The sequence below is a fragment of the Crinia signifera genome, chromosome 1, assembly GCF_055691185.1.
Source record: "Crinia signifera chromosome 1, ASM5569118v1, whole genome shotgun sequence".
Taxonomy (NCBI): Eukaryota; Metazoa; Chordata; class Amphibia; order Anura; family Myobatrachidae; genus Crinia; species Crinia signifera.
The window spans coordinates 156492853-156507594 of NC_139217.1; the positions used below are offsets into that span (position 1 = coordinate 156492853).

General features: G+C 44.6%; 1 protein-coding gene across 2 annotated transcripts in view; it reads right to left on the minus strand.

The window, feature by feature from the left end:
• The window catches only part of LOC146026741 (uncharacterized), a 61099-nt gene that overhangs the window by 33107 nt on the left and 13250 nt on the right, over positions 1 to 14742 (minus strand). The window contains exons 4-8 of one of the 2 annotated variants that reach the window (XM_083157666.1): positions 14218 to 14345; positions 11408 to 11534; positions 7721 to 7918; positions 5749 to 5969; positions 3408 to 3534 (exon numbers count right to left, since the gene is read on the minus strand). In XM_083157666.1, the coding sequence (XP_083013792.1) occupies positions 3408 to 3534; positions 5749 to 5969; positions 7721 to 7918; positions 11408 to 11534; positions 14218 to 14345 (801 nt within the window). The remainder of the gene's footprint in view (positions 1 to 3407; positions 3535 to 5748; positions 5970 to 7720; positions 7919 to 11407; positions 11535 to 14217; positions 14346 to 14742) is intronic. The other variant, XM_083157675.1, reaches the window with a different exon arrangement.

Below are 14742 nucleotides of genomic sequence, written 5' to 3' on the forward strand. Positions count from 1 at the left end.
GAATACGGACAGGAATTTGTCAATCCGTGGCCGGTTCCGACAAAACAGATCCAACTTTAACAAAAGTCGGATCTGACAGCCTTCAATGCTGTCATTAATGGCAGCATTGAATAGGTGAGTGCTGATATTTCCCCTGTGGGAAAATATCAGCACATACTAAATACCCCCTCCCCCTATGAGTGCTGTATGGATGGTGTAATGGTTACCATTACGGATTTTCAGCTCTTAGGTCATGGTTTGATTACGACCAGGGTCCTAACTGTGTGGAGTTTGTATATTCCCCCTGTATGTACGTGCGTTTCCTCCCACAATCGAATAATATACTGCTAGGTTAATTGGCTCCTAACAAAATTAACCCTAGCGTGTAAGTGTATGTGTGTACAAGGGCAGACTGAATGGGCCAAATGGTTCTGATCTGCCATCAAATTGTATGAGGGGAATCAATTGTTTTCCAAAGCCGATCTACCAATTAAAATGGATCAGGGGTGGGGATGGGGGGCATATTTTCTTATTTTCCTTATCTGCACTGATCATGCCCAAACAGGCCAGGTTTAGCCGAGCAAAACGACAACACCCAACCAAAGTGCTGGCGTGACCCTAAAATGTTTTGGCACCTAAACTGGTCACTTTTTGCACATTTCAGCTGGCTAGCATGGATAGCTGCTTTAATGCCCTTTAACGGAGCAACAATTTCATTGCTCCACATGTTTCTGTGCATATAGGAGAAACCCATCGCTGGGATCCCAACACTATTGAAAGCTACTAACAGCATTTTAACTGTTTGGGCATTATAACTGTAAGGGTCGGATGTAATGAAGTCTGAGTCAGTGGCCATGTGGGGGATGCAGCCGAACGTTTTTCCAGCATTCCACTCGGCCACCAACTCTTATAATGCATGCCTGGTAAGGAAGATTTAAGTAGTATTTCAACAGTGTCGGGATCCCAGTGTCAGCTTTCTCCTATCTACACAGTCACTGTCAACATAGTGACTGTACGCTGGGTAACTGCAATCCCATAGGGATTACCTAACTTCACTATTTTAGGGGTGACAAGTCTTACTGCTGTGTAAGTGTAGAGCTGCAGTGCTACAACCACTAGGCAATGCATATGGAGGTTTCACTGATTGCATCTAGGGCCATTTTGATGGTATTGTAGGCCCTGGGCAAAGCAATGTTCTACCTATATATTCTCATGATTAAATGGGTACCTTCACTAACATCAGGGGGCCATGGATGTGTCTTAACATGCTTCTTTTTTTTTATATATATATATATACCGTATATACTCGAGTATAAGTCGTCCCGAATATAAGCCGAGGCACCTAATTTTACAACAGAAAACTGGGAAAACTTATTGACTCAAGTGGGACCCTCACTCGAGTATAAGCCGAGGGGGGCTTTTTCAGCATAAAAAATGTTCTGAAAAAGTAGGCTTATACTCGAGTATATATGGTATATATATATATATATATATATATATATATATATATATATTTTTATTGAGAGATTTGGAAAAGAATGACACATGGTACATTAAATACAACACAAATAGCATAGTACAAGAGGAAGACCTAGAATGGCACATCACAGTATCTTGACAATGGACACAGTTGTATCAATACTCTGAATATTTCACATGCTTCTGAACAGTGAATGGCTTTAAGCACATTGGGGCAGATGTATTATAATGGCGCTTAACTAGGCAAAGCAGGAAGGGACATCGACAAGATGTATTAACATGTATCAACATCTTGAGCGCAAACTCCCCCCTCTGACGATGTCCCCCTCCTGGAGACAGCGCATTAGTTCACACTGATGCGCTGTCTCTGCCTGCCCCGCCAGCTCACTGGGCATGAGTGAGATCTCGCTATTATCACAGCAGCAGGGCTAGCTATGTCCCTGCAATGGGTATATGACAACGCTAGCCCTGAGCTGGCAAAGCAGCTGGGGAAACACTTTCAAGGCTGTTAATATATCACCCCGGCCGCAAATTGCTGGTGGGTTAAAGGGCCAGCCCTGACGAGCGTTACTGGGCGCACGTTAAGTGCGCTAGTAATACATTTAAAAAAAAAACGTAATCCCTCCACTTAACTAGCGTTAAGTGCAGCATATGCACTTAACACTAGTTGATACATCTGCCTCACTGATTGATGAATAACTCCAGCCCTCCACCAATCAGCATTCACGGTCTGGTTGCAGGCTGGAGGCAGGTAGAGGATGTTGCCTGGCCACACTATGTCATTCACATATAGAACAGTCGTGTAGCATTCTCTACCTGCCTCCCAATATACTCCGGAGGCAGTGGCCTGGGGCCAATGTCCTGGCCCAAAATGCTTCTGCTCAAAGGACACTACAATCAAGAGTCCCTATGTTAAGATGGCCCTGATTGTATCTCATTCCAGCAGAATCAGAATTGCATGTCAATAAGCTTCGGCTAGGTAGGGATTTTTAGGAGATGGAATTGGGCGTTTGGGATTGGGTGGGATTCTTTTTACTTTATTTTGTAGATTCCCTTAGCCTCTACATGCCTATGTAATGGTCTGTTATGTGGTATATTAGTAATGCATATTTACATGCAATTTCATAATAGTGTGCTAGCAAGTACAAAGTAGTGTATAACTGTACTATTTTATGGAGCAACTGCAATAATCGGTACTTGTTTCCTAGCACGGCGCCCATCGCATACCGTACTTAGTGGTGTGCGATGCGTGCAATGCGATATTCCCGTTAAATTAACAGGAGTGCTTGTACAATGAAATATCGCATAGCATTGCATGCCAGCAAATGGTATGCGATGCAATGCGATTTCTAATTGTACAAGCACCCTGATGGGTGCTTACAATGTTAAATGCACCCGCATTGTCAACGCCACCCCCACTATCATTGCCAATCCGAAGCGTGGCGAGCGCAGCGGTATGCGTCCTCCGACCTTTTCCTACCCCCACTATCCATGTCGGCGTGGAGTTGATTTTAGATAGTATGGCGAGCGCAGCGAGCCACAGAGCCCGAAGCGTGGCGAGTGCAGCGGAATACATGAAAAGTAACCATGTCCGCTCGCCACACTATCTAAAATCAACTCCACGCCGATGTGGATAGTGGGGGTATGAAAAGGTTGGAGGAAACGTACCGCTGCCCCTCGTGGGCTCGCTGCGCTCGCCACGCTTCAGGTTGGCGTTGATAGTGGGGGTGGAGTTGACAATGGGGGTGCATTTAACATTGTAAGCACCCCTCAGGGTGCTTGTACAAAGAAAAATAGAATTGCATCACATGCCGCTATATTGCATGCAATGCGATTGTGTAAGATGCACTTCGATCAAAATCGGGGGCGCCGTGCTAGGAAACAAGTACCCAATAATCACCTCCCATCAGTGAAATAATAATACTTCCTTGTAGCCCCATGTACTGTACCTTTTTTTTCCTTCTCAGCCTCTGGGAATGGCTGGAGCAGTTTGATAATCCAGAGGATGATCCCCTACCTGTGGGATCCATGTAGATTTTGCTTCCATTATTACTAATTTCAATTTCATCATGGTTTCTGGAAGAAAAATGTATGTGCTCCTGTCATTAAATATACACTATATGATTGGCAGACATTCATAAAATATGTGGACAATCCGAAGCACAAGCCTGTCGTCCACCACCACCATCACCGCCACATAACTCATCCTAAGCATAACAGGTAACCAGCATTTTACTTCATTTTATAATCCTTATTATTATTAATAATAATAATAATAATAATAATAATAATAGATATTTTTGGCCTAAGTGTAATGTAAAAAATAAGAAATAAAAATGTATTTTTAGGCTGCCGTCATTCAAGAAACTTGGGAACCACTCCGAACAGAGGAGATATCAGATAATTCAGCAAACATACACTGAAGGCCACAGTTCCTATAATTCCCATTGCTGGGATATGCAGTTAAATAATAAACTAGTTACCAAGCAAGGAGCCAGACCAATAATCATACAGTTTATGATCACAAACAATCAGTGATAATTGGACAGTCTGGCATTCAGAAACTTTCCACCATGCTTACTGATTTCATAAATAGACAGCCAAATCTGACCGTGTATGCACTGCCACTGCCAATATTTACCCCATTCCTTCACAAGTGTGGAATCAGGAAATGTCTCAGTGGAGGAAAGGAAAGTAGATATCACATGCAGACCAAAGACCATCTGAGTAATCCCGAGATTACTCAGATTGTCCGTCACAGCTCCTTTGCAAGGCCATGGAACTCTGCTTCAGACGACAAAGACCTCCAGAAAAATGGAACACCTCCAGAAAAATGCCACTCAAGGCTAAACCTGTCAAATAAATGGGCAACCACACTGTTGCCACCACCAGCACTCCTGCAATGCTGACATCTGCCTATACCACCAGCACCCCAGCATTGCGGACACGACAGGCACCCTTGCACTGAGAACAGCAGGCACTGCTGACACCTTTGCACTGAGGACACCGCTGGCACTCTTGCACTGCTGACATTACTGCAATAAGGATTCTGCAGGCACCACACACTGAGTGCACTCCCGCACTGCCGAGAACAATGCATGGCCCCCCGTACTAATGACATCAACTGTACCCTTGCACTAAGGATAATGCTGGCACCCCTGCACTGAGGACACTACATGCACTGCCGACACCACATGTACCTTCATATTGTGGACACCACTGGCAGTGCCCACACAGCTGGAACCACCGCACAACCAACACTGCTGACACCCCAGCAGTACCAATACTGCTGATACCCCCACACTGAGGACAACACTGGCACCACCTGTTACAGTGAGTGCAATATTGGTGTTTCCAACCTGCACTGTATCTCAAACTGTATCCATTGCAAATGGGTGCCGGACAGTTTCCCGACAGTCGGGATCCTGACAGTCATTACCCTGACACTCGGGGTCCCAACGGCCACCGGCTATTCTCCCTCGTGGGGGGCCACGGCCCCCATAGAGGGAGAATAGAATAGGTGGCGAGCGTAGCAAGCCACTGTGCCCACAGCGTGGCGAGTGCAGCGAGCCCACAAGGGGCTTTGTTGCGCTTGCCCCACTGTCTGAGTCCGGACAGTCGGGATCCCGACGCCGGAATAATGACTGTCGGGATCCCGACTGTCGTGACCATATACCACACCGATTGCAAACTGTTTCCAACCCGCACTGTATCTGACTCACACTTTTGACTTCACTGTATCCAACCCAAACTGTATCCGACCTGCACTATCCAACCTACAGTTTTTCCAACACACAATGTATCCAACGCAACTTTCTCTCTATTATTTCTATTGAGAGTGAGTTGGTTTGATTGGTTAATATTAATGCATTACCAATTTGCTAAACATTTTAAACAGAAAAAAACTGGTGGGGGTTTGTGCCGCTGCTCTATGCTTAGGTTAGCTAGCCGGCCTTTGGCCTATGTTTGTGAACATTATTGTGAGCTGTGAGGAGATTAAAATTGACTGGAAATTAATGATATTGAGGTTAATAATACTCTAGGAACTTAAAAAAGGCTACATTTTGTGATAATTTTTTTTTGTTCATTTAAAAATCCAAAACGAGTCACAGTAGCTTGGCAAATACAAATACAAAAGTTGACAACAAATCAGAGCCAAATCCAAATCCTGCAAAAATAATCAAGTACAGCTGTAATAAGAACCACCATATTTTTCCCCCACAAGCTAACGAACATGTCTGTTTGATTAGTATTGCTTGGTGTCTATAATATTCACATGACCATTAATACCCTTTGTTTCGCTTCACAAACTGGTGTTTTTGTTTTCCTTTTTTCTTCATTATTCCAAACAGCAGCTCTTTTTGAGACATTAGTCTCTGCTTTTCTTGTTGCAGGTTTTCAACTTGTAAGTGGAGGCCTTTCTTCTCACTCTCCGATCCTTTCACATCATTTTCCAACGTCTGGTTTTGTTGTTTCAGTGCTGTCACCTCTAGATAAAGGTTCTCATTTATCTGTTTTTCATTAAAAAAAAAATGAATGTTTGACTTTCATCCTGTATTATAGTCATACAGGAAAAAGTATTTGACAATTTTTTAAATACCTTATTATTGATTGTTTAACCCTTTGAGTGACAACGTTGTTGTGAGAGATCCACAAAATATCCGCTAAAAATGGCAGCCTTGCTCACAGCGACTGCTGTTTTAGTATAAATAAATACAAATACAGCCAAGTCAATTATTTGACGTTTAGTTAAATATTGCACCCAAAAAAAGATCAGTGGCTGTGAGCGATGCTGGCATTTTAGCGGATATTTTGAGGATCTCTAACATCAACGGTGGTACTCTAAGGGTTGATTACTTAGTATCACAGTTCACTATGGGATTCAGTGCAAGTTGATCTAATATGAAAATATACATTACTGTGTATACCTGTTTTTTTATAATTCATTTTTAGAACAATAAAATAATAAATACCAAGTTATCCATGGGGGTCTTCCTCAATTGGAGAGATATTTTTTAAGTGTCAGAATTATATGTGGAAGTGATTAAAGTGATGTGATGGCAACTAAGCTCCGTGATCAAGCCCTCTGTCCTTGTCTTTGGGAATGTAATAAAGACTTCATTAAAAAATTAATAAAAAGTAAATGAAAAAAAACTATAAATACTACAGTACATATATACCAACTGTTCACTGTTAAAGGAATTGTGGCCAGAACAATTTAGGGCCTGATTCAGAGACACATGCAAGTCATGTGCGGCAGCGATTACTCATAGATTTTCCAGTGCAAAAAAAAAAAAAAAAAAAAATTGGAGAGTAAGCATCCCCCACATTCTAGCGCTGGACCGAACAAACCCTGCAAAGCACACTTTTCTTATATTAACATTGCTCAAGTGTGCTGGTGGATCCAATCTCTCTATCATCCACATAGACTCCTCAAGCAGACTCTGCCTGGTACTCAGCCTCCATTGTAACTTCTTAAGATAGGCGCTGTGGTAAGTAATGGGTGCCTGAATTGTTTTTGAGAAATCCATTACTTATCGCTTTTGTCACATACAAATGCACCAAATTTAGCCATCCAAAAGCCTGTCTATTCCCCCATTTCTGCTTGCCAACACAGGAGAGTGTGAGCAGAAATGATGGGCACCTGCAACACTTAAACCCAACCAGTATTTAGCCCCCAAAAATTGAATTCACCCCATGAATTCAAACTTTGAATCATCAATAACCAGCAAAAGATTATACAGTAGAAGCGGCTACCTAATCATGTATGTAGTCACGAGCAGTGTTCCCTCTAAGCTGTGCACGCGTGCGCGCGCACACAACTCGAAGAGCGTGCGCACAGACATTACAACAGAGCGCACAAAGCAGCAGTGGTCCCTTTTTCCAGTTGTGGACTCCAATTAATGTGTGTTTCACCCATTAACTACATTGTGTGCTGTGTTTTGAATGTTCAAATGTTTAATATCATTTTTAAGTAAAGTTAACACAAATGCTGAATGTCATTTTCCAGTTATATATAAGTGACGCACAAAAATGTAAATTTCCTTCCAAAGTTGCACAGCCAAAATCTTTTGCCGCACACAGCCTTCGTAAAATTAGAGGGAACATTGGTCACGAGGATGTCCATTTCAATGACAATGTGAATGAGAAGATATAACTGGTAACATTCAGTAGCAGTGATATTATTTTGGGGAGTATTTAACAACTCATACACAGCAATAGAAATTTTTGAAGCTACTTTTTCTACAGTAGGTACACTAACGTTTCTGCTGGCTGCTATATGAGACTGCAGTTTTACGCATTCCTTTTCCAGTCCCTTGGAGGTAAGTTTTGCTTGGTGAAGTCCAGAATGAAGTGATGTGATCTCCAGTTCTAAGGCATCTGTCTCCCGCTGTGCACTGTTACACTTAGCTTCCATCAGTTCTGCCCTCCGCCTCAGTTCTTCTTGCATCTGCATGTACTGAAACACAGATTTTATGCCAGGTTTTACCTGCTGCTTATTCCTTGATTTAAAATGTATTTAATTTGTCACCTTGTCAACGTACTACAAGATCATGCAATGCGCAATATAGTAAATGTAATCTAACCTTTATTGCTCGTAATATTATATAAATTGCCTCACACATACAGCGGGTAGCTTCAGGTTGTTCTGTGTCTGTACCCAGACGGTAATATGATTTTCTAGCAATTTAATCTCATGGTAATTGCTATTTAAATGTAATTTCCTGTTATTTTATCTTTAATTGTTAGCAATGTGTGTGTTGCACAATCACATTATAATAAGTGAGCAGTACTTGGCATATGCATTCCTGATGGCTCAAGCCTGAACATGCAGATCTTGGAAAGGTCACTGCAGAATCCTGCTGCTAAGAAGCAGCACAGAGGAATCATTTACTAGCTCCGACTGTAGGAAGATCACGCACGTTCAATAAGCGCTCTCTTATTATGTGTTATTTCGTTTTTCTTTCTATAAAAGAAACATTAACTATTTGTCACAATCATAGTGCCCATGTGGTTTGGGGTGCTTGGCCCAACTGTTGAACATCCACCCAGGTGGCCAACCAGGTGTTTACAGCTAAATATAAAACTCATCCTTGTGCAATTTTCATGAGACAGTCCAGGTCTTTGGGGGATGGATGGTTCTGCGTCCCGCTCGGGTCTAACAGTTTTTCATGGTGGGGGGCAGTTGGGAGTCCCCTCTGCCTGCCACTGCTCTGCTCAGCAAAAGAGAGGGAAAAGAGTACCCACTCCCCCCTTCTCGGCGCCACTGACAGGGAGAGGCAGAGGCAAGGGGATACATACCTCCCAACTGTCACGATTTTAGCATACCTCCCAACTGTCACGATTTCCGCGGGAACGTCCCGATATTCGGGGACGTTCCCGCGTCCCGTCCGGGGCCGCCATTGTCCCGCGGTGGGGGGGACAGTTGGGAGCCCCCCCAGCTTGCCGAGAATAGACGCTGTGCGCATAGCATCTATTCAGCGCCGATGAGCGGCGAAAACGGGGCGTGGCCGGAGTTCGCGTGACCCCGTGAGACCACGCCCCCTTTTCTCGAGGCCACGCCCCCTTTTCGGGAGCGCGCGTGGCTTCGCCGCGCGAACATCCCGACCTCCCAACTTCAGAAGTTGGGAGGTATGTTTTAGAGGGACAGTCCCGATTTTCGGGTCCTGTCCCGCTGTCCCACCCGCGGCAGGCAATGTCCCGCTGCGGGAGGGTGGCAGTTGGGAGACCCCCCAATCTAGTAGAATAGACGCTGTGCGCATGCGCACAGCGTCTATTCTCGTATGAAAACGAGGTCGCGGCTAATTAGCATAAGCCGCGCCCTCATTTGCATACGCCCCCCCCCCCCTCATTTGCTTCGCCGCGCGAGTGTCCCTATTTCTTCAGGTCAAAAGTTGGGAGGTATGGGGATATAGGGAGGCAGATAGTGATAAATGAAGGCAAGAGGGGGCAGAGGGTGACAAGTGGAGGCAGTGGATGACATGGTACAAGCACCCATGTCCTGTACATAGCAGAAAACATACTATAGGGCATGTAGCTTGATAATGGCAGGAGCACAGTGTAATTTGGTCTGTCTGTGAGATGGGAGCCCATTATACACTTAGTCAGGCAGACACTGATAGTGCCAAATATACAGATTGTGAGCTGCCTTTAATTCACAGACAGCAGTGAATTCAGAACAAATGTACAGCTGTGTGTTCACCTGAGGTAGTACGTTACGGTGATCATCAGCACTGATAAGGGGCAGGACTAATGCTGCCCATACATATGTCAGATATTGCATGCAATCATTCGATTTCGGCCACATCTGGCCGATAAATCAAATGATTGCATGCATTTTTAAGCTGACATTCGATGCGATGCGCAGGCACGCCGTTGAATGTCGTCTCGATAAATATTATGAGCTGCACATAATATTTATCGAATTGCATGAGGCTTTTAACCACATGCAGGAGCGGGGCAGGGATGGAGACCAGAGCCGGTGGCAGGGGACGAGGAGCGGGAGACAGTACCTTAGCGGGAGCGGGGCAGGGATGGGGATCGGAGCCGCCGCTGGTGGAGGAGGTGCGGGAGCCGGTACCCTAGCAGGAGCTGGGGACCGGAGCGGTGGAGCTTTCAGGTGGCGGGACTTGGCGGCGGCAGCCGATGACTTGTCTACTTTTGAAAACTAGTTTCAGGGGATTATAGTTAGAAATAGAATTTTGCAAAGCGGTCCACTGAGTCTAGTTCCCTATATGGAGAGATAATGAAAACAGATTGTGAACGTGGCACCTACAAGCGTGGGTCTGTACTGCTACATCTGAGAGGAATCTTTTAAAATGAAATATCCAAATGTAGATGAGCCCTAAAGCAGTTAGTAAGAGCTACTATCCTTGGTAATGTGCTGGGAAATGGTGCTGATGACTCAATGTAAATGTATCTAGCTCTCATTCCTTTTTTCCTCAAAAAGTTAACAGCGTAATGTGGGCAAGGTGACATGAGGGAGATTGCTAGACTAATGAGGGAGAGAGGGAGATTGCTGTTATTTCAGGGAGTCTCCTGCAGAATGCAGGAGGGTAGGCATCTATGCGTGGGATGGGGTTGGGATCGTTTGGTCGAATGCATTATGGTCGAATGTCATTACATCGAATCCATTAGGTCGAATTGCTAAAAGGTCGACATGACTCTAGGTCGACATGGGAAAAGGTCGAAATGATTCTAGGTCGAAAGGTCATTAGTTCGACAGGTCATTAGGTCGACAAGGTCATTAGTTCGACATTGTCTAGGTCGACATTCACAAAGTCGACATGGGGTTTTTCACAGTTTTTTTACCTGAATGTCAACACAGTCGACATGGACACAGTTTAAAGTGCACTGCATCCCCTCGCATCGCTCGCTGCGCTCGCTATGCGTCGGGCACGGTGCCTCGCTACGCTCGGCACACTATTTTATTCTCCCACCACGCCCTAGTGGATGGTAGGGCATGAAATACCGCCTGTCAGCACACTTTAGGCTCAAAAAACAGTGAAAAACCCCATGTCGACTTTGTGAATGTCGACCTAGACAATGTCGAACTAATGACCTGTCGAACTAATGACCTTTAGACCTAGAATCATTTCGACCTTTTCCCATGTCGACCTAGAATCATGTCGACCTTTTAGCAATTCGACTTAATGGATTCGATGTAATGACATTCGACCATAATGCATTCGACCAAATGACAGCATCCCGTGGGATGTATGTGCCATACAATGTTTATGGATTTATGCTGTAGCAAAAACTTGCCAACTTTCGTGAACAGTCATTGTGTTAAAATTACAAGCCATATGTTTGACTGTATCATTTTTATATATTGAACACAATCATACCTTAGGTCAGATGAATGCAGAAATTCAGATAAATATAGAGTGTTCATACACATTATCTCATACATACAATACTTAATAATAATGATATAATTATAAAATACCTCAGCTTCATCATACGTTCTTTCCTCATACAAACTCTGTTTGCATGAATTGTTACTGGTCCTTGATAGATCATGGCTTCTCATTTTTATTTTGATGTCGTTAACTTCCCTTTCCAAAGCAGTAACCCTACAGACACATGACATTGTCCTTAGTAATAATAAGTATAAACAAGGAAGCGTAGGCTGCAGCAGTTGCAGTGGAACATTTTGCCAATGCTACAATATTACACACTGACTTTGTAATTTCCTTATTTGCACCTCTTGAGAATATAAAAGTCCATGAGTTTCTCACCTCATGGTAGGAAAGGCCATGCACCTGCCACAGGTAACTGAGACAAAGGACCTTATTCTGACTGACTCGCAAAGCTGCAAGTCCACCAAACGCCGCACTCACGGCCACCCGCCCCCACCCCCCCTTGCAAGCCGCGTTCAAGACAGGCATGCCACATTAGAATGGGAACGCCCATGAAACGCTGTGCATTCCCATGGGCACAGCCTGTCACTGCCACCCAGCACCCCCCGCCCGGACTGCTAGATGCGAATGGAATGGCGAACAAGTAGTTCGCCGAGGTTGCTCACATCAAGAGTCTTCACAAGCGCATAAATGCGCCTGTGCAGATGCTAAACTTCACTCACATGGGGGAGCGAACAAACTAAAATAAACCCCAAATACAGGTAGAAGTATTTAAAGGGAAATACTGTGTGCACAAACAGATAGGAGGTTTGCTATATAATTACATTTAGTTACACTGGGCGACTCTCCTGTAATGCCCAGGACTGCTGAATTTTAAAGACTCCTGTATGGACACCCAATATACCTGAGATGTGGGTGGTGTATAGCTTGATGGATAGCTTGATGATGCAATTCACAATAATCACGCATATCACGCCAGTGTTCCTCTCGTCTGTACATCCCACAGGGATAGGTGCTAGAGGGGACATGTACTGTATGCAAGAACAGTATGCATATACTAAATTATTACAGTGATAGAAAATACTGTATGCTCTGGCTTATAGCAGCATGATAACTGTAAATATACATGGCAGTAATCTCCCAGTTTGCGTAGTTATTGTATATTATTACTGCCTATGCTTATTATTATTTTTGTATTGCTTGTATTATAGATCCACATACCTCCCAACTTTTTGAAGATAAGAATAGGGACACTAGCGCGAGTGTCCGAAAAGGGGGCGTGGCATATGCAAATGATGGTGCGGCTTATGCAAATTATGTCACGCCCTCGTTTTCGGGCGCGAATAGATGCTGTGCGCATGCGCACAGCGTCTATTCTGTGAGATTGGGGGGGACTCCCAACTGCCCCCCCCCCCGCAGCGGGACACTGCCGGCCGCAGGAGGGACGCAGAAACGTACCCGAAAATCGGGACGTTCCCGCGTTTAGAGGGACAGTTGGGAGGTATGGATCCAATATCTCCTGTTATATATATTGCATATAGTGTACATTATATTTGTATTGCTTGTATTATTGATCCATTACCTCCTGTTATATATTTGCAGTACGGTCTGATTCATACCTGCTCGCTGGGCTGCGAGTATTCAGAGCCCAGCGAGCAGGTAGCCGCCGCCACCCCTCTCCCCTGTGAAAACCAGCCTTACAAGGGGATTCCCAGGGCAGGGAATGGATGTGTACAGGTACACATCCACTCGCAATCGCCCGCACAGAGGAAAATCATTTGATGATTGCAGCCCAGTACTGCCCAGTATCATAATTTGATGATTGCAGCTGCCGCGTAGCCCAGTACTCAGCAGCTGCGAGGAACTCAGGGACTTCCAGGCAGACGCTGACATCATGCGACTGCCCCTAGCAGTCATAAGAACATCTGCATTTTGCCGGGTACACCAGAGTGTTTCATTGGGCACACCCACCATTTTTGCGGATACGCCTATGAAACCACAACATGCCCACCGCCTGTCAAATGGCCAGGCCTAGCACATGCGCAGTGTGGAAAATGCGCATGCGCAGTGCCAAAAACATCGGACAGGGTCCGAATTCAAACATGTATGTGTACCAATAAATGTCATTTTATTTTTAAATCCTCATTGTTTTTACCGCTACCTCTTTTTTGTATTTTTTTCTCTTGTTTTGGGACCCACTCAGTCCCATTTGGTAGCAGCTTGACAAAACACCCCTTGTCAGCGCCCATATAGCTACATAGTAGCTCCAGTCTCTCCTAGGCTCCGAATTCAGACCTGTTATTCTGGTTGATTCGTTCAGATGCAAATTCGCATCCTTGCGAGTCAACCAGAACCCGCCCTAAGAATGGTGGTACGCTGGCCCACTATTCACATGGCGCGTACGTTCGCATGGCATGTGAATGAATGTTTACATATACATCCATTCGCATGACAGTGGGAACCTCCCACATCTTTCGATAGTTACCGACCATCGAAAGATGTGCTGCACACACGCCTATAATAAGTGACTCTCAGATCAATTTTGTACGTTCTCGGTTGAAATGGGCGGGCAGCTGATGTCATTGGATTCCTCTTCCCGTACAGGGGCAGAGACTGACTTAGATCTGCGAGCGTTGAGAAATCATTCGATGGTCGGCGTACATCAAATGATTTCTGCCCCGCATGCAAGCTGTGAATGGATGCATTTGCATTCATGCAGGTGAAATCTGCGTGCGGGCGTTCATGCGGGCTGCGTTTAGCTGACCCATTATGTATATTGCATATACATAACAGGAGGTAATGGGCTCTATAATACATAATATAGTGTACATTATATTTGTATTGCTTTATGGAAATCTATGCTGCATTAGATACATATAACTGCAAAATGACATACCTATTATTGTCATTGGCCACTGATAAGAGTCTAGACGGTTGAGGTTCATTCATATTGCTAGAATGCAATTTCGGAAAATCAGAATAGACATTGTTATATTTTAAATCAGACAATCTCGACTCCAAAAGCTGCACAATGTAAAATGAGAGAGAATGTTAGTTACAGTACTTCATCTTGTTGCTTTGGATGCATTAAATGGAAAAATGGTACTTGTTTCCTAGCACGGCACCCAGATTTCCTACGTACGGCACCGTAGGGAGATCGTAACGCATCGCATGGGCCATTATAATGGCATGCAATGCGATTTTTTAATGTCATTTTTTTCTATGCTCATTGTACCCCACTATATCCCTGGAACGCGCCCTCTGACCTTTTCATTCCCCCACTATCCAAATTGGTGTGGAGTTGATCTTATATCGTGTGGCGTGCGCAGCTAGCCACGGAGCCCGAAGCGTGACGAGCGCAGCGAGCCCCGCGAGGGGACATGGATAACTTTACATGTATTCCGTGTCCCCTCCCGAGGCT